Source organism: Trichechus manatus, unplaced genomic scaffold (genome assembly GCF_000243295.1).
Source record: "Trichechus manatus latirostris isolate Lorelei unplaced genomic scaffold, TriManLat1.0 scaffold00029, whole genome shotgun sequence".
Classification (NCBI taxonomy): Eukaryota; Metazoa; Chordata; class Mammalia; order Sirenia; family Trichechidae; genus Trichechus; species Trichechus manatus.
This window is the reverse complement of record NW_004443965.1, coordinates 4,555,388-4,576,014: the sequence shown is the minus strand read 5'-3', so window position 1 is coordinate 4,576,014 and position 20,627 is coordinate 4,555,388. Positions and strand designations below refer to the sequence as shown.

Here is a 20,627-nt window from a genome sequence, read left to right as displayed (position 1 = left end):
GTATTTCAGAGCATAGAAAAGGATGGAATACTCCCAAACTCATTCTATGAAGCTAGCATAACCCTGATAACCAAAACCACGTAAAGACACCACAAAAATAGAAAATTACAGAACGATATCCCTCATGAACATTAATGCAAAAATCCTCAACAAAATACTAGCCAAGAGAATTCAGCAACATATCAAAAAAAAAACTCATCATGACCGAGTGGGATTTATACCAGGTATGCAGGGATGGTTCAGCATTAGAAAAACAATCAATGTAGTCCATCACATAAATAAAACAAAATACAAGAACCACATGATCTTATCAGTCAATGCAGAAAAGGCATTCAACAAAGTCCAACACCCATTCATGATAAAAACTCTCAAAAAGATAGGAATAGAAGGGAAGTTCCTCAGTATAGTTAAGGGCATTTATACAAAACCAATAGCCAACATCATCCTGAATGGAGAGACTTTGAAAGCATTCCCCTTGAGAACAGGAACCAGACAAGGATGCCCTTTATCACTACTATTATTCAACATTGTGCTGGAGGTCCTAGCCAGAGCAGTTAGGCTAGAAAAAGAAATAAAGGGCATCCAGATAGGTAGGGAAGAAGTCAAAGTGTCTCTATTCGCAGATGATATGATCTTATACACAGAAAACCCCAAGGAATCCACAAAAAAACTACTGGCACTAACAGAAGATTCCAGCAAAGTTTTAGAATGCAAGGTAAACGTACAAAAATCAATTGGATTCCTTTACACCAATAAAGAGAACCTCGAAGAGGAAATCACCAAATCAATACCATTTACGATAGCCCCCAAGAAGATAAAATACTTAGGAATAAATCTAACCAGAGATGTAAAAGATCTTTACATAGAAAACTGCAAGTCACTGCGGCAGGAAGCTAAAAGAACCTGTATAAGTGGAAAAACATACCTTGCTCATGGATAGGTAATTAGACTCAACATAGTGAAAATGTCAGTTCTACCCAAAGCAATCTACAGATACAATGCAATCCCTATCCAAATTCCAGCAGCATTTTTTAATGAGATGGAGAAACAAATCACTAACTTTATATGGAAAGGGAAGAGGCCCTGAATAAATAAAGCGCTACTCAAGAAGAAGAACAAAGTGGGAGGCCTTACACTACCTGATTTTAGGACCTATTATACTGCCACGGTAGTCAAGCCAGCCTGGTAGTGGTACAACAACAGATATATAGACCAATGGAACAGAGTTGAGAATCCAGATGTAAGCTCATCCACCTATGAGCAGCTAATATTTGACAAAGGCCCAAAGTCCATCAATTGGGGAAAAGACAGTCTCTTTAACAAATGGTGCTGGCATAATTGGATATGTATATGCAAAAAACTGAAACAAGACCCATATCTCACACCATGTACAAAAACTAAATCAAAATGGATCAAAGACTTAAATATAAAATTGAAATGATACAGATCATGGAAAAAAAATAGGGGCAACGCTAGGAGCCCTAATACATGGCATAAACACAGTACGAACCATAAGTAACAATGCACAAGCATCAGAAGAGAGACTAGATAAATGGGAGCTCCTAAAAATCAAACACTTATGTTCATCAAAAGAGTCAAAAGACAACATAGACTGGGAAAAAATTTTCGGCTACGACAAATCTGATCAGCGTCCAATCTCTAAAATCTACAAAATACTGTAAAACCTCAACAGCAAAAAGACAAATAACCCAATTAAAAAATGGGCAAAGGATATGAACAGGCACTTCACCAAAGAAGATATTCAGGCAGCTAACAGACACGTGAAGAAATGCTCACGATCATTAGCCATTAGAGAAATGCAGATCAAAACTACAATGAGATATCATCTCACCCCAACAAGGCTAGCATTAATCCAAAAAACACAAAATAACAAATGCTGGCGAGGTTGTGGAGAAACTGGAAAACTTATACACTGTTGGTGGGAATGTAAAATGGTACAACCACTTTGGAAATCGATTTGGTGCTTCCTTAAAAAGCTAGAAATAGAAGTACCATACGATCCAGCTATCCCGCTCCTTGGAATATATCCTAGAGAATAAGAGCCGTCACAGGAATAGATATATGCACACCCATGTTCATCGCAGCATTGTTCACAATAGCCAGAAGATGGAAGCAACCTAAGTGCCCATCGATGGATGAATGGATAAACAAACTGTGGTATATCCACACAATGGAATATTACGGAATGATAAAGAACAACGATGAAGCTGTGAAACATCGTATAACTTGGTGGAAGCTAGAACTTATTATGCTGAGTGAATTTAGTCAGTCACAGAAGGACAAGTACTGTATAAGACCACTATTATAAGAACTCAAGAAAAGGTTTAAATACAGAAGAAAACGTTCTTTGATGGTTATGGGGGTGGGGAGGGAGGGTGAGGGTTATTCACTAACTAGATAGTAGATAAGAATCATCTTAGGTGAAGGGAAGGAGAGCACAAACTACAGGGGAAGCCAGCACAACTGGACTAAACCAAAGCTAAGAAGTTTCCTCAATACAATCAAATACTTTGAGAGACAGAGTGGCAGGGATGTGGGATCTGGGGACCACGCTTTCAGGGCACATCTAGGTCAATTTGCATAACAAAGCTTGTTAAGAAAATGTTCTGCATCCTACTTTGGTGAGTGGCGTCTGGGGTCTTAAAAGCTTGCAAGCGGCCAACTAAGATGCTTCAACTGGTCCCAACCACTTGGAGTAAAGGAGAACAAAGAACACCAAAGACACAAGGAAAGTATTTGCGCAAGAGACAGAATGGGCCACATAAACCAGAGACTTCATCAGCCTGAGACCAGAAGAACTAGATGGTGCCCGGCTACCACCAATGAACATCCTGACAAGGAACACAACAGAGGGTCCCTGATGGAGCAGTAGAATGATGGGATGCAGAGCTCAAATTCTAGTAAGAAGACCAGACTTAATGGTCTGACTAAGACCGGAGGCGCCCCAGAAAGTGTGGCCCCGGGTCTCTCCATTACCCCAGAACTAAAACAATTTCCGAGGCCAACTCTTCAGCTAGGGATTGGACTGGACTGTGGGGCATAAAGTGATACTTGTGAAGAATGTGCCTCTTAGACAAGTAGATACAAGAGACCAAAGGGGTGGCTTCTGTCCAGAGGTGAGATGGGAAGGCAGAGAGACTTAGGAGCTGGTTGAATGTTCATGGGGGATCAGGGGTGGAGGGGAGGAGTGTGTTGTCACAGAATGCAGTGAGTGGTTGGGGGTCTCATAACAATGTATGTAAAAAAAAAAAAAAGAATTCTGTATGGGAGACTAACTTGAAAGTAAACTTCATTTAATTACAACAATAAAATTTTTGATTAACAAAAAAAGAAATGGAAGTCTTAGGTGGCTTCTTTTAATTTTCTTTTTGCTCATATGTGTACAAGTAAAAACTTAGAGAAGAGTTAGGACCCATCATCAAAATAGGTTTTTAATAATTACGGCAAGAAGTTTCCCCCAGAAGCTATACTTGGTTTGATGTGGCTAACAGTTTTCTAGTACTGTTGTGGCTGAAGAAGATACTGGATCTCAGAGCTGAAGAGAGGTCTACAAATTTAGAGAAATTATTAGGATAATAACTATCAGATTAATACATATTTTTATAGATTTGTACTTCTTCAACATTTCTCATCATTGCCATACCACAAACAACTATGACCTCAAATATATCAAACTACTAGCTCTAAATAAGTCTTAAGTATTTGCAGAATTTATAGTAAAATATTTCAACTTGATGGATTCTTGGATAGTTTTTTCTGTGTTTTTGCTGGAGTGGGCTGCCAGCCTAAGTTTTCCAAGCCTTTTTTTTTTCTTTCATTGTATTGTTGTTGCTGTTTATTAAACCAAGAGGGTGGGACTTTAGGGCCATGCTTGCCTAGTTGCAGAACAGTTAGGACTGATTAACTTCAGTTTTTCTATTACTATATTTTTATTCAGATAATGTATGCCCTCTATGTTTGCTTGCCAGCCACACCCCCCAACCCACGAGGTATTTTCATAAGCATGCTGTGCTAATTTTTTTTACAGCCACATGTAAAAAAAATTGCATAGCGGCATTTATGACAATGCTTTGCAGTGGGGCGGGGGGTATGGTTGTCAAACAAACGTAGAATGCGCGTGTTATGTTAGTAAAATACGGTAATATGGGATATTGGAGTAGAGGGAGCAGGCAGTTGGAACAGAATTTATAATTATTTTGATGACAAAAGATATAGTGATATTGCTGTCGAGTCAGTTCTGACTCATGTCGGACAGAGTAGAACTGCCCCATAGGCTTCCAAGGAGTGGTTGGTAGATTCAAACGGTTGATCTTTTGGTTAGCAGCAAAGCTCTCTCTTACCCATAATTCCACTTTCCAGAATCATTATTAACATTTTGATTTATTTTTACTATATTTTAAAGTACAAAATTGGCACTATTCTGTATATCCAGCTTTATTTTGAAACTTGCGTTTATCACTAATTGGTACAAGCTTCCCCCATTTTGTTAAATATTCTTTTAGAACTTAAAAAAAATCTGTATATTATACTCTCCTATGGAATTGACAATTTATTTAACTATATCCCTATTGTTGGACATTTGGGTTGTTTCTAACTTTTTGCTTTTAGAAGTAATGCTGTTGTGACCATTCTTGGCACACACACGTGTGTATCTTTAATTACTTCCTTAGGATATTTTTCAAGACTAGCTCTTCATGGGTCATAGGGTGTAAATATCTGTATGGCTCTTGATACATACAGCCAAATTGTGCTCCAGGATTGTTACATGTACTAGTTTTTACTTCCACTATCACAGAGAGCCCTGGGGGCACAGTGGTTAAGATTATTGGCTGCTGACCGAAAGGTCGACAGTTGGAATTCACCAGCCACTCCTTGGAAACCCTATTGGGCAGTTCTACTATATCCTATAGGGTCACTATGAGTCAGAATCAACTCGACGGCAACAGGTTTGATTTTTGGTATCAGAATGTGAGAAAGCCTATTTCACCACACCTTTTCTGAAGTGTACTGGTAATCCCATGGTAGTAATGATTTTAAAAATAATTAGGTGAAATTAGCATTTCTTTGATTGCTAGTGAGGTTGAAAATATTTATATGTTTATTTTTCTTTTGTATTTATTTTATAACTTGTCTGTTCAGGGTTTTTAAAGTACAGTTTTTTCCCCAGTAACATGTTCATCTATTTATTATTGGTTTGTACATAATGAAATATATTAGCTAATTGTCTGCTGTATGCATTGCTTATTATTTACCACTTACCTTTTATTCTTGGTTATGATATGCTTTACCTCATCAAATTTCTTAATTTTTATGTAGTTTAATTATGATTTCTCTCTTCTCACCTCTTCCTTGTGTTTAGAATGGCTTTTCTCTACCTCAAGATCCAATAGTCATCTATATCTATGCTGTATTATACTATATTTTATAGTTTTTTTTAAAAATTTACTTTTACTTTTAATTCATTTGGAATTTATTCTGGTGAGATGCAGGGATCTTATTTTTTCCCTCCAAATATTTAAATAATTATTCCAGCACCATTTATGGATATCAGAGATGTTACTTTAAGGACTACGGTGTGCTTTAACCAAGCCATTGTGTTTTCACTTGCCTTATATGCATGCGAAAGCTGGGCAGTGAATAAGAAAAACCAACGAATTGGTGCCTTTGAATTATGATGTTGGTGAAGAGTATTGAATATACCGTGAGTTGCCAGAATAATGAGCAAATCTGTCTTGGAGGAAGTACAGCCAGAATGCTTCTTAGAAGTGAGGATGAAGAGACTTGTCTCACATATTTTGGACATGTTATCAGGAGGGATCAGTCCCTGGAGAAGGACATTATGCTTGATAAAGTGGAGGGTCAGTGTAAAAGAGGAAGACCTCAATGAGATGGACTGACACAGTGGCTACAACGATAGGCTCAATCATAGCAATGATCATGAGGATGGCGCAGGACCAGCAGTGTTTCGTTCTGTTGTACATAGGGTCACTGTGATTTGGAACTGACTCGACAGCACCTAACAACAGCAACAATTTATTGATAATCCTTTTTATTTCCATTGATTTGAAATGTTCTCTTGGTCATATGCTTTAATTTTTACAGTTATTATCAGTATGTATATACTTTTATTCTAAATTTTGATATTGTCAGACTTCACATTTTTCTGTCACAAGATCGTGAAATAATATTTAATGTTTTTTGTACTTCTTGCTCACTAGTGAGATTGAACATCTTTTCATGTTTATTGACTTCCTGTTTTCTTTTCTTTTTGTAGTGCCTATTCAGATTTTTTTCCTTTTTTTTTATTAGTGGTATTTTTATGGATTCATAGGAATTCTTCATGTATTCTTTGTAACAGTTTTTTGTTATATGCATTATAACTTTCTTTTTTACTATCTGTGATTTGACTTTTCATTTTATGTTATTAAATTTCAATGTGGTTGAATTTGTCAATCTTTTATAGTTTGTGTTTAATCTTAATTAATTTAACAATAACTTACTGTGCATCTCCTGTGTCCAGGGCATTCTTCTAGGCACTTGGGATACATCATGAACAAAATACACGTGATTTCTAGAGTTTACATTGGAAAAGCTCTTACCTACCCTGAGTTCATAAAAATATTTACCTATTTTTTTTTCTAGAAGTGTTTAAGTTTTACTTTTTCACTTTTAGGCCGTAAATCCATCTGGAATTTGTTTTTGTGTATGGTGTGAAGTAGGAAGTCTAATTTTAGTTTTCCATATGGTTCTGCCAAGATCTCACCTATTTACTACTTCGCAGGGCATTGGCACATAGTTTTCTTAAGAAGGAAGAGTTGGCAGTTAGTAACCTTGGTGTAATTCTTCAGTCTGGTGCTGTGTTTTACTACAAAGAAATATTTAAAGATAGTTTTACCTGTGGTACCCCTTGAAAAGAGTATAGTGCTAAAGGTGGCAGTCAGACTGAAACATTGAGAAATGAATGAGTTTGAGAAAATGGAGATGGAGAGCTTAAGTAGCTCTTTGTCTGATGGTTGAGTATGAGAGGGCAGAGGAGGAAGAGAGGCAGTTCTTCAGATTTCACTTTTTATTTGTATACCTTTTGAAAGAAATAAAATTGGATCTTTATATTGTGTAATTTGTCTTTTTCTTAATTTTCCTAGCCTCCACCAGGCAATGTGAAAATGCCTAATGTACCTAATACACAACCAGCAATAATGAAACCAACAGAGGAACCTCCAGCTTATACACAGATTGCAAAGGTTAGTTCATGTTAGCTGTGTAAATTCATTTTAGAAATTAAATTGTCAATAACATTTGCTTTTTGAGCAAAACAATTCTTTAAACTGTTGTATTCCTTATTGTTTAAATTTTAACCTGCTTTTGAGTCTGGATTAGCTAGCTTATCAACTCTATAATACTTACGCTCCTTGTTAGCTTATAGCATTATCTTTATTCTGTTGTTAGCAGTTATTGAATACATATAGCATCTTGTGTACAATTTGTATAGAGAAAACTTTCTTGCCTTTGGTCTCACTTTTTAATGCACAAACCATTACAGTAACAATGATACAATAATAGATCTTGGAAGAGCATTACAATGGCTAAACAGGAGACAGTGGTAGTAGGTATGAGAAAGTGGCCAAAGTACAATGAAAAAGGAGATGAATAGAATGCCTGCTATCACATAAGGACAAATGGAGTTACAAACCAGGATTTCTTACTCATATCCTTCTTTGATCTCATTATCTTATATAAGATACCATATAATATTCTTGCATTGGGTACCTTATGTTCCGTTTAACCCAATTGACAAGAACCAATTCAACCGTTTCCCTTTTCTCTCTTCTTCTTGTTCATTTAGGCACAGCAGTCACCTTAATTTTGTTTTCCCAATTAGCTCATGACTCTAACTACTCTTATTGAGAGAAGTTTTTCATGTCCTATTGGACCTAACATTCCCATTGAGGGTTGTTGTCATGGATTGAATTGTTTCCCCAAAACTGTATGTATCAATTTGGCTGGGCCATGGTTCCCAGTAGTGTGTGGTTGTCCTCCATTTTGTGATTGTAATTTTATGTTAAAGAGGATTAGGGTGGGATTGTAACACCCTCTCTAAGGTCACATCCCTGATCCAGTGTAAAGGGAGTTTCCCTGGGGTGGGGCCTGTACCACGTTTTATCTTACAAGAGATGAAAGGGGAGCAAGCAGAGAGTTGGGGACCTCATACCACCAGGAAAGAAGCACCAGGAGCATGACATGTCCTTGGGACTCGGGGTCCCTGTGTGTTGAAGCTCCTCGACCAGGGGAAGATTGATGACGAGGACCTTCCTCCAGAGCTGAGAAGTGAGGGCCTTCCCCTGGAGCTGATGCCCTGAATTTGGACTTGTAGCCTACCAGACTGTGAGAGAATAAATTTCTCTTTGTTGAAGCCATCCACTTGTGGTATTTCTGTATAGCAGCACTAGATAACTGAGACAGTTATCATAATGAAAAGACAAAAGTGGGCCAAATATCCCCATAATTTTTTCTGAAACTTGAATCTTGAATAATTCCTGTATTTTAGAAAAGCATTTGAACTAGCATAGTAGAAAGAAGTAGGAGATATTGTATAAATGGTTTAGTATTTTATACTTCTTGATATACACTTAATGATATTTTTTGTTTAGGAACATGCCTTGGCCCAAGCAGAACTTCTTAAGCGCCAGGAAGAACTAGAAAGAAAAGCAGCAGAATTAGATCGTCGAGAACGAGAAATGCAAAACCTCAGTCAGCATGGTAGTATGCAGAGAATCTTGAAATAAAATTAACTTTTAAACACTTTAAATTAATGTCTGCACTAGCTCTGGGTCATTTGGTTTATGGATAAAACTTTGCCCTGTTTTTCTTTTCTAGCAAGGAGACCTGATACAGCAGATTTCCTACTTGATACTCTAGCTCTCTGATCTTGGCTGATTTGTATAGTCTTTTGATGGATTAGAACAATGTTATCCTCAGTGCCCAGAAAGTGAATGCGAATATATTAATTCTGGTTTATTCTAAGGCCAAGAGGCTTTGATTTTGCACTTGGGCCTTCTTTGGGCCTGTTGTTGTTTTCTGAGCACATGGGAGTGTATCCTACATTTGACTTTTATATTCTGGGTTATTCAGGTCAATTTCAAATTATCTGCTCTTTGTCTCCACAAGTATATAATATTAAATCATGTTAGAAAAATATATGGTGACTCTAGGAAGCCTAGGCTGTTTATTTTTATTTCTTTTTTTTTTGTTTATTGTTGTAGTTTAAGTGAAAGTTTACATTTCAAGTTAGTCTCTCATACAAAAATTTATACATACATTGTTATGTGACCCTAATTGCTTTCCCTATACTGTGACAGCACACTCCTCCTTTCCACCCCTGATCGCCCATGTCCATTTAACCAGCTCCTGAGCATCTCTGCCTTCTTATCTCACCTCTGGACAGAAGCTGCCCATTTATCTTATGTATCTACTTGAGCTAAGAAGCACACTCTTCATGAGTATCATGTCCCACAGTCCAGTCCAGTCTTAATCTGACTAGTTGGCTTCAGGAATTGTTTTAGGTCGGGGTTGACAGTCTGGGGGCAATTCTTTCTGGGGTTCCTCCAGTCTCAGTCAGACCATTAGTCTGGTCTTTTTACTAGAATTTGAGTTCTGCACCCCATCTTTCTCCTGCTCCATCAGGGACTCTCTGTTGTGTTCCCTGTCAGGGTAGTCATTGGTGGTAGCCGGGCACCATCTACTTCTTCTGGTCTCAGACTGATGAAGTCTCTGGTTTTATGTGGCCCTTTCTGTCTCTTGGGCTAATACTTTCCTTGTGTCTTTGGTGTTCTTCATTCTCCTTTACTTCAGGTGGTTGGGACAAATTGATGGATCGTAGATGGCCACTCGCTAGCTTTTAAGACCCCAGACGCCACTCACCAAAGTAGGATGCAGAACATTTTCTTAATAAACTTTGTTACGCCAATTGACCTACATGTCCCCTGAAACCACGGTCCCCAGACCCCCACCCCTGTTACTCTGTCCCTCGAATTGTTTGATAGCCTAGGCTGTTTAGATGATGCCAAAGAAATAAATAAGTGCTGAATTGATTATTTGCTATGAAATCTATTCAGGCTGTGACTCCCAAAGGTCACTTCAAGGGAGTATCTTAGGGAAGGCTAGCATTCTCTGGATAAGAAGGGAAAAAAGGGCTAGACAAGTCATTGCTGGATGTCTGGGATAGTGGTGAAATGACCAGGCTAGTACAACAATAATATACAGACCTGTTTCTTCCTTAGAATGTGGAAATCTAGGGCCTCCTGGGGACACTTTTATCTTACTTCCAATACCAGAGACAGCATCTGTAGAAAGAGACACTAAAGGTTTAATTCAGATCAATGTTTTTGAAAAACCTATAACTAAAATCAGTCCTGTTGCCTTACTTTGATTAATACAAATTATTTCTATGATAGTGTTTTAGTAAAGGTAGTAATGAGGAATAGGAAATTAAGAGACTCAGTATGTTAGTGTATTTAAGTACTTTTCATCTATTAACTAATTTAATCCTCAGTACGATCCTGTGAAAGGTAGTGTAATTGTTATTTCCATTTTACAGATGGAGAGATTAAGGCTTCAAGAGGTTAAGTTGCCCAAAGCCACCTAGCTTTTGGCCTTGCTAAGTGCCTAGGTGCTTGTGGTTCCTGAGCCTCTGTTCTTTACCACTATGCTCTGCTCTCTCTCACATAGTATGAGACTAGTATGAGAAATGTATAAACTATGCAATTTGAATACTATGATAGGTGTAATAGTGGAGACATGTTGGGGAGAATTAGAAATAAGTCATGCTTTTTTTTTCACTGTGCAAAAATTTTCCTCATCTATAAAAAGTGTTGAAAATTGAATTTTTAAAAAAGTTTTAGAGAAACATCTAAAATTAGAAAATGACCTTAAGGTGCTGTTTTTGCCCTCTCTTTTTGTATTTTGTCTTCTTGCTTTAATTTTTATTTTTCATTTCCCCACCATTTACCAAGCCCTTATTTTTAATCTTATTTCTTCATATAGATGCAGTTTTTCTCCTCATAGTTTACATTTTTTTCCTGTAGGTTTTTGATGGTGCTGTAATCCCTCGACTTCTTTCTAATGACTGTTTCATGTTTTCTAACAGTTTTATGGTTTTCTTACGTGTGTCTTTTGGATATTGCTTTTGCTAGATTTTGAGATTTCCAAATTTGATCCTTTGGTATTGGTTGAATCTTATGTTCCTTCATGGAGTTGGCAGCAGAAAACTTGAAAGATTCAGAAGCTGGTCCTCCCTTTCCACATGACTTATGAAAAGAGCAGAATTATACTTCAAGATTTAAAATACTGATGAAGAAAATTATAGGAGTTTAAAAACTGGATCATCTTCACATGGAAGCCAAACTCTTGGGAATTTTATTTAAATCTGTTTTTCAGGGTAGAGTCACAAGGTCTATCCCTGTACTTTTTTTTCTCTTTTTTTGTTTCTCCTGTACATAGATGGTTCCTAGTAAATATTATATGACATGATATTGGAAAATTATTTTACCATCTAATGTGTTCTAAAGTGATACACTGAGAAAATTTTGAAAAATATAAAGCCCTACTTCTAGAATTGTAGGGATATAGAAATATAGTATTATGTTTTATAACATCTATTAAAGAGTAGATAGAATTCTTCTTCATTATGAAACTAAAAATAAGATTAACACATATTTGTCCTAATGTAAATAACTTTTTTTTTTTTTTAAACAGGCAGAAAAAATAATTGGCCACCTCTTCCCGGCAATTTTCCTGTGGGACCTTGTTTCTACCAGGATTTTTCCGTAGACATTCCTGTAGAATTCCAAAAGACAGTAAAAATTATGTACTACTTGTGGATGTGTGAGTATAAAATAAATTATATATTTGTTTATACTTTTCTGTTTTGTTGTCAAGATTCACCCTTTTTTTTTGAACTCATATTTTAAGGATAGTATAGTAAATTGGTCTTTTCCTACATATAGGAAAATAATCATAATTTTGAAAGTGCAACATAATATTTGGGTACTTCACAATTGTACTGTATGTGATAGTATAAGTCCTTAGCCAAGGAAAACTTATATATTTGAGAACTGGCATTCTTTTGTGGAAAGGATGACTTCTCTGTCATATGGATCAAATTTTGTAATGATCCTTTTTCCTTGAAAAACGTTATCTAGGCAATATTTGCTTTGAAAATAATTATGCGTGCTATTTTTATGCAAAGAAAGGGCATTTAAAAGTTCTGTTAAATGTAGGCATTATTACTATTTTTAAAAAGATGCATAAAATTATAAATTAAATCTTTTTAAAATAGCTTTCAGCACAATTTTCATTTTTAAATGGTAGTGAATATACTTTTTATTATTGGAAATACCTGGTTGATATATAGGGAGTTTTATTGAATAGAACATTGGAACATAGATTTTAGGCTTTGAGGCTCACGTTGCTTTAAACATAATCATAACTCGTGGAATATTAAAATAAGTCAAGCTATTAAAAGTTTTTATGTATGTACACAGACTCACCACTTACTCTCTGTTTCATTTTTATTCCCAGGAGTAGTCTCAGTCTCATTTAATATCATTATTTCAGTAGGGGAGGTAGCTATCATGGCTTCTCACCTGCACAACAGCTGGGTTAATGGATAATTTGTAGGGTACGTTCTTGATGGAGGAAATTGGTATGTTTTTACTTTATGATTAGGGAGCCTTTATTTTTTTTCCTAAATAGATAATTTTCATCAGAATCTTTTAGGAGCATTCCTTATGTATGTGCAGTTGCTTTGGAATTTGACGTGATTCCGTATGGATAGTACACTTTAAACTCTTATTTTTAGTTTCTTTTTTGAGGTTTTGTTCTTGATCTTTTACTGAGTTCCCAGTGTCGGTAGTAGTATATTTTCTTAATATTTAAGGTTATGATTTCCATCTGTGTACATGCTAATCAATGCATGCATTTAATCAAACATAATTTGGTATATGTGTGTGAGTGTATGTATGTGTTTATCTTCTAATGGGTAGAAATTGGCCTAGCATTTTAGGTGTAAGTTCTTTGACTTGGTGAAAAAAATTTTTTTGGTGGGAGGGATACAGGTTGCAAGAAAATTATATAATGGATTTATTAGTAAATAGAGGTTGAATGAGGAAATAGATTAATTTCAACAGTAAATTGTTAACCACTTTTCCAATGCTGATTTTTCAAAATAGTCTGTTTTGTCTTAGAAATATATAACTTTCTGAGGCTCTCCTAATATGTTGTTGTTGTTATGTGCCATTGAGTCAGTTCTGGCTCATAGCAACCCTAATACAGTTGACTATAATTTTCCCCAACCCTATTCAGTTGGCAGTTCTGTTAACTGTTTTCAAAAAGGGCTTAAGATTCCAGTTAAGTTTCTGAGCTGAAGAAGCATTACTTGAAACGAAGTAAGATGTAGTTCCAGCTCAGTAGTGTGCCCAGATTTCATAGAGTATAGGCTGTGTTAAGAAGTTGTTTTCAAGGTTTTAAGGGTCACTCTGTTGTTGATTTTGGGGTTGACTAATGCTGTCCTTCTGTAATAATAATTATGAGCACTAACATTTATTGAGGAATTACTTTGTGCAAAGCATAGTGCCAATCACATTATATACACTATCTTATTACATCCTAACCACACTATGAAGCAGTTACTATAGTATCTGGTTCTATAGCTAAGGAAACCAAAGCTTAGAGAATTTGAGTAACTTCTCCAAGATTAGGTTGGAACTGGATACTTTGACTCTAGATTTCCATGGTATACCACCTACAAAGTATCAAAATGAAGAAGTAACTTTACATTTTAAACCAAAATATGATAAACTTTACATTTTAAACCCAAATACTCTACTTGGAATAAAGAATTGATCCTATAAACGAGCTGACACAATTAGAAATATCACTGTGAAATGAATCTAAACCTCTTTCAGTGTACTTTTGAATTTGGAAAAAAAAGAAAAACTAAGAAAAACAAATTTGGTACATTAAAGACCATTTAGTGAAGATGATGATCTACTCTTATAAAGCTATTTATGTTAGGTCTATATCATAATGCAGAACTTAGTAAGAAGAATATTGTAGTAATGGTTGCAAATTTAGGTTCGCTGTTCCAGATTTGAGTGCTTAATAAAGCAAATTGGAGAGTCATTCAACTTGCAAAAGGATGTAAACAAAATGGCCTAAAGATTACTTTAGTGTTCTACCTGCGCTTAGAATCCACCAGCATCGATTCATTGCTCACTTGAATAGATTGAAATTAGCAACATAGCATTTCATGTTAGATTGCTTTTCTTTGTTTTTAAATCTCTGAATAAGTGAACAGACGCCTAGACGTTTTACTGTTCATTGGGTGCAAATAACTTATTACGGTTGGTAGTTGCTATGAAAACATTTAGAAAACTTTTCAATAGATTACACAAAATTAAATTGTTATTTTTATCTGTACTTGGAAGAATTTTTGTGAGCTTTAAAATATACACATACTCATATATTCTGTCTCATAAGTGGATTGGGAGATGAACTTTAAAATTTATTTCTCTGAAGATTGAAATTTGAGTTAGAATTTTCTAAACATTAAAAATTTCTTTAGGCAGCTGGATGCCATTTAATGCTACAGAATAATAATTTCCCATCTCGTTGTCTTTTGAATTCTGTTTTTAAGCCTCTTACAGCACTACCTTTATTTTGAGGCAAAGGATTTTGAGTAAATTTGTTAATAAAGTATTGTTCATGAGAGTTAAAAATCCTAATGGGAATAATTAGTAAGAGTCTCTTGTGTGTCCTAGAATGCAATGGAATTTTAAAGCTAGAAGAGCGCCTGCGTTTTTATAGCTGAAAACTTGAAGCTTCCATAGGTTAAGTTGTTGGCTCAGCAGTAGTGGACTGTAACCCAGGTCTCTTCACTCTTCCTCTGGAGCTCTATCTGCAGCTCTATAATTTGTGATTGCCTGTGGTTAGATGAGAGCAAATTTAGAGGCATCCTAGAATTTATGTTTTTATCGTATTTCACTAATGATTTATTTGATTCATAAATAAATGAGATTTTAAAATTAGTTTTTAAAGTTCGTTGAATTTTTTTTTTAATTTACATTTGATAGGTTTTCTATTTGTTATTTTTAATTCAAGTAATGGTATATTATTAATATATGGATAATTTACATTGACAATTATTGTAACTTTTAAAAGACTATTTCATATAATAAATTCAGCCTGTGAATCCATTTTTTTGATAAAACCTTTGAAAAAATAATTATAGTGAGTAATTGCAATTCTTTAGGATCATAGTATAGTTAGATATTACTCAGAATTTTTATTTTTGTTCTGTCAGGGAAAGTAGTTATTAAGAGCATATGCAGAGGTTGCTAAGATCTGTTTGTGTTGCCCAAAAGAAAGGTCTGCCACAGCAGCTGAAGTGCATCATGGTTTGCTCTTTTTTTTTTTTTTTTTTTTTTAAAGAAGTTGAATCTTCTGCCAGCATTTTAAAAATAAAAAATAATTGCCATAGAATGACTATGTAGCCACTGGAAATTGCTACTCTTTTAGTATTTTTAGTCGAAATGTCCTAACTAATTTTATTGCTGAAAAAAATGTTGTAATGATATTTCACAGGGCACTTCTCCATTTTTTCTCTTTTCTATAGTCCCGTTTAGGAGAATTTTGTAGCCCTACTCTGTAAAAATGTAGTTTTGAGTGTAGGATCTTTCTCCTCCCAAGTCCTGGTTCTCTCCTTGGCAGACGTTACTTTTCTTGTTGGGCCTCGGATCAAGGGACACATCACATGTTCCCTTCTGAGGACAGAAGTGCTTAAGGTAGTGCTTCTCTGGTTCAGCTGAGTAATTGTCCAGAAGGAGAGGGCCAAAAGAACTCATGCCAAACAGTGCTTGTATTAGGACTCCTTTTCCTGTGTATGCTCTGTTTTCAAAGCACATATGTAAAAAATAGCAGTATTTTCAAAAATATTGAGTGGAAACATGGAGTAGAATACATATGTTATTAGTAAATAGTTTTTTATTTATCATTTTTATTGAATGAACTCATAAATTGAATGTAAACATTTCTATTTTGTTTTTTGATTCCACAGTCCACGCTGTAACACTGTTTCTAAATATCTTCGGATGCTTGGCTTGGTTTTGTGTTGATCCTACAAGAGGGGTTGATTTTGGATTGAGTATCCTGTGGTTCTTGCTTTTTACTCCTTGTTCATTTGTCTGTTGGTACAGACCACTTTACGGAGCTTTCAGGTAAAATGTGTGTACTTTAAAATATGCTCTTCAAAACCTGTGAAGTAAATAATTCATAGTATTAGAAGGAAAATGGACAGATTTTTATTTTAAAATTTTTGATTACTGTATAATGTATCTTCAGAAAAGTATATATAACATGGCTATGTATTCATAAAATCCCATTCTTTTCTCCCACTTGAAAAAAAGATCAGATATGCAGATTAATTAAGGAAAAATGAGAACAGCTTTATACCTTGACATTTGTAAAATACTCTTTTCCATATGATACACTTGACTTTAAGGAAAATTTTGCTTTTCATCATCTCATCCTCTAATACCCCTCCCACTCCCTCCAAGTGGTGATTACAGCCGTGATTTTTAAAGAATCTAGTTAAAGTAAATATTAAAAAAGAAAAACCTAAACCCGTTGCCACTGAGTTGATTGCGACTTATAGAGACTCTATAGGACAGAGAAGAACTGCCATATAGGGTTTCCAAGGAGCGGCTGGTGGATTCGAACTGCCAACCTTTAGGATAGCAGCGGAGTTCTTAACCACTATACCACTAGGGCTCCAAAGTGAATATACATATGATATTTAAAATGAGTCAGTTTCATTTAGCACTTTAAAACTGTGCTCTGTATAAGTTCATTTTTGTTTTTTCAAAATACCGTCACATTTTAGAAACTAAGCTATAAGAGATAGTGCTTTACCTGGTTTATTTTAACTTATGGCTCGATTACAATTTCTTAAATGTGTGTTCTGTGGGATATTAATAGGTGTGGGGGAAAAGGGGGATTCATCAGCTTAATAAGTTTGGGGAAAGCTGAATAATACAGTTAAACAAGTTTTTTTATTTGAGAATTTCTTAGACTCTTTTAAGAGGCTAGTGTGCTTTGTGAGTTGACCATGAAACCATTCTTTTCTTGTGGAGTACCTTGTTGGACTACTGCTTTAAGAAATAAATGTTGAGAAATGCTGATTTGGATGATAGTCCTGTATGATTCCTATATTCAATACTGTATCAACTAATTTTTATTCGACCAAACTCATTATGAAAAATAAACCTTTTTTTAATCCCAGCTGTCACGAGTGAAGGGAAGTGTTAACTAGGGTACAGGCATGTGCTGTGTAAATGATATATTAGGGAAATTAGAGGGCCACACTCCATGGTCTAATTTTTTCCATTTCAACCTAACATCTCTTTAATTAACTGGAATGTGTATCACCAAAAAAAAAAAAAAGGTAATTAGAAACCCAAATGCGTAAGCAGATTGGGAGGAAGGCAAAGAGGAGGGTTGGGGAATTTGGACAGAAAAGTAAGTTGGTTAGAAATGAAATGAAGGAAAGAAAATAGATGGGAGGAGGGAAAGGAAGAAAGAAACTTTGAATATATTGGAATATGGGAAGTTGTTTGTCAAGGAATGGAGAGAGGTGCCCCTGTAGATGTGAGAGAAGAATGAAGAGGACGTACTTATTCCTTGCATGATCTAGGAGGCAAAGTTACTGCTGCTCTTTTACTTGTTATCAAGGCTCTTTTTTGGGCGGTGGGGTGGGAGGCGGTGGCATCTGACCTCTTCCTTAGTTACTCCATCATGTTACCAATGTTATCTGTAATGATGCTGATGGATAGGAGCAGGGATATCTTTGTAAGACTTTAAAAGTGATCCGAGACTAGAGACTTTGTAGTTTAACAATCTATGACTTATGTAAAGGAGCCCTGATGGCACAATGGTTAAGCATTTGGCTGCTGACGGAAAGGTCAGTGGTTCGAACCCACCAGCCACTCCAAGGGAGAGAGATGTGGCATTTGGTTTCTGTAAAGATTACAGCCTTGGAAACCCTGTAGGGCAGTTCTCCTCTGTCCTGTAGGGTTGCAATGAGTTGGAATTGACTAGACAGAGATGAGTTTGGTTTGTTTGGGTTTTGGTATGACTTATGTAGTGAAAATAAGCTACTAACAACCAGCTCTCTGTCTTTTATTACTTGAAGTCACTTGGTTCCTTTTTTTTTCTGTCTTAGCATGTTGAAAGAAAAATGCTTTGTGACTAGCTGGAGGCTTAAGGTATGGATGTTCTTTCATCTTCAACTCCTCTGGTGGAGCTTTCTCTGTAGGGACTGCATCTACTGGTTTTCTCCCTGGAGATGAATAATTAAATGTTCTGGTCTGATGGCACCCTGTCTGAACCTTCATCGGGATGATGAAAGGCTGCTGGTTTCAAAGAATTATTTCTAAACTACATAAGGGATTCTAAAGCAGAGTCCTGGTTTGAAGACTTAGACCTTTGCTTGGTTTGATAATACGTTTGTTGTTTGGCTACGCTCAAGTAGGAGCCATCCAGTTCCGTAGATGAAAATCAGAGAGTGCTTTTCCTATTACATATACTTCTGGAGGTCAGAAATGTGAAGTAAATTCACTGGACTAAAGTTAAGGTGCTTGGAGGGCTGGTTCCTTTCTGGAGGCTTTGTGGCATAGGTGGAAGCATTTTCAGTCTCTAGGCTAAATCCTTAGCTGCATCTCAGCCCCTTTCAACTGTATGACAAATATGTTAGTTATCTGGGTTTCACTGCTCAGAGCAGAACTCAGAGGAATAACATTTTACGGGAAAAGTTGAATTAAAGTATTTTACATCATTAATAGACCTTACCAGTGTGTAACTTTGTCTTAATTTATTGTGCTTTAAGGGAAAGTTTACAATTCAAGTTAGTTTCCCGTACAAAAATCTATACACATATTGTTATGTGACCCTAGTTGCTCTCCCTATACTGTGACTACATGCTCCTCCCTTCCATCCCAGATTCCCAGTGTCCATTGAACAGGCTCTTGACCCTCTCTGCCTTCTCATCTCACCTCTGGACAGGAGCTACCCATTAATAGTCTCATGTATCTACTTGAGCTAAGAAACACACTCTTCATGAATATCATTTTATGTCCCATTCAGTGTAATCTTTGTCTGAAGAGTTGGCCTTGAGAATGGTTTTAGTTTTGGGCTGAACGTCTGGGGGCCATGTCTTCTGGGGTCCCTCCAGTCTCAGTTAAACCATTAAGTCCGGTCCTTTTACTGGAATTTGAGTTCTGCACCCCACTTTTCTCCTGCTTCATCAGGGACTCTATGTTGTGTTCCCTGTCAGGGTGGTCACTGGTGGTAGCTGGGCACCATCCAGTTCCTCTGGTCTCAGGCAGATGAAGTCTCTGGTTCATGTGACCCTTTCTGTCTCTTGGGCTACTACTTTCCTTGTGTTCTCGGTATTCCCTACTCTCTTTTGCTCCATGTGGGTTGGGACCAGTTGATGCATCTCAGATGGCCACTTGCCAGCCTTCAAGACCCCAGACGAAACTCACCAAAGTGGGATGCAGAACATTTTCTTTTTTTTTTTTTAATTGTAGTTTAAGTGAAAGTTTACAATTCAAGGTAGTCTTTCATGCAAAAACTTATACATACATTGTTATGTGAACCCAATTGCTCTCCCTATACTGTGACAGCACACTCCTCCTTTCCACCCCGATTTCCCATGTCCATTCAACCAGCTTCTGACTCTCTCTGCCTTCTTATCTCACCCCTGGACGGAAACTGCCCATTTAGTCTCATGTATCTACTTGAGCTAAGAATAAGAAGCACACTCTTCATGAGTATCATTTTATGTCCCACAGTCCAGTCCAGTCTTTGTCTGAAGAGTTGGCCTTGGGGATTGTTAGTTCGGGGTTGACAGAGAGTCTGGGGGCCATGCTCTCTGGGGTTCCTCCAGCCTGAGTCAGACCATTAAATCTGGTCTTTTTACTATAATTTGAGTTCTGTACCCCACCTTTCTCCTGCTTCATCAGGGACTCTCCATTGTGTTTCCTATCAGGGTGGTCATTGGTGGTAGCCGGGCACCATCTAGTTCTTCTGGTCTCAGGCTGATGCAGACTCTTGTTTATGTCTCCCTTTCCGTCTCTTGGGCTAATACTTTCCTTGTGTCTTTGGTGTTCTTCATTCTCCTTTACTCCAGGTGGTTGGGACCAATTGATGCATCTTACATGGCCGCTTGCTAGCTTTTAAGACCCCACACACCACTCACCAAAGTAGGATGCAGAAAATTTTCTTAATAAACTTTGTTATGCCACTCGACCTAGATGTCCCCTAAAAGCATGGTCCCCAGATCTCTGCCCTTGTTACTCTGTCCCTTGAAATGTTTCACTGTATTCAGGAAAATTCTTTTTATTTTTTTATTTCTTTTATTTTTTATTGTACTTCAGGTGAAGGCTTACAAAACAAATACTTTCTCATGAAATAGTAGTACACATGTTGTTGTATGACATTGGATAACAACCCCACAACATATTAACCCTCTAAATTCTCAACTTTTTTTTTTT

General features: G+C 36.5%; 1 protein-coding gene across 3 annotated transcripts in view; it reads left to right on the top strand.

Annotated features, from left to right (window-relative positions):
• Positions 1 to 20,627, top strand: part of SCAMP1 (secretory carrier membrane protein 1) — a 130,441-nt gene that overhangs the window by 43,376 nt on the left and 66,438 nt on the right. For all 3 annotated transcript variants that reach the window (XM_004374473.3, XM_023729479.1, XM_023729478.1), the window contains exons 3-6: positions 7,164 to 7,262; positions 8,670 to 8,778; positions 11,773 to 11,901; positions 16,133 to 16,292. In XM_004374473.3, coding sequence (XP_004374530.1) covers positions 7,164 to 7,262; positions 8,670 to 8,778; positions 11,773 to 11,901; positions 16,133 to 16,292 — 497 coding nt within the window. The remainder of the gene's footprint in view (positions 1 to 7,163; positions 7,263 to 8,669; positions 8,779 to 11,772; positions 11,902 to 16,132; positions 16,293 to 20,627) is intronic.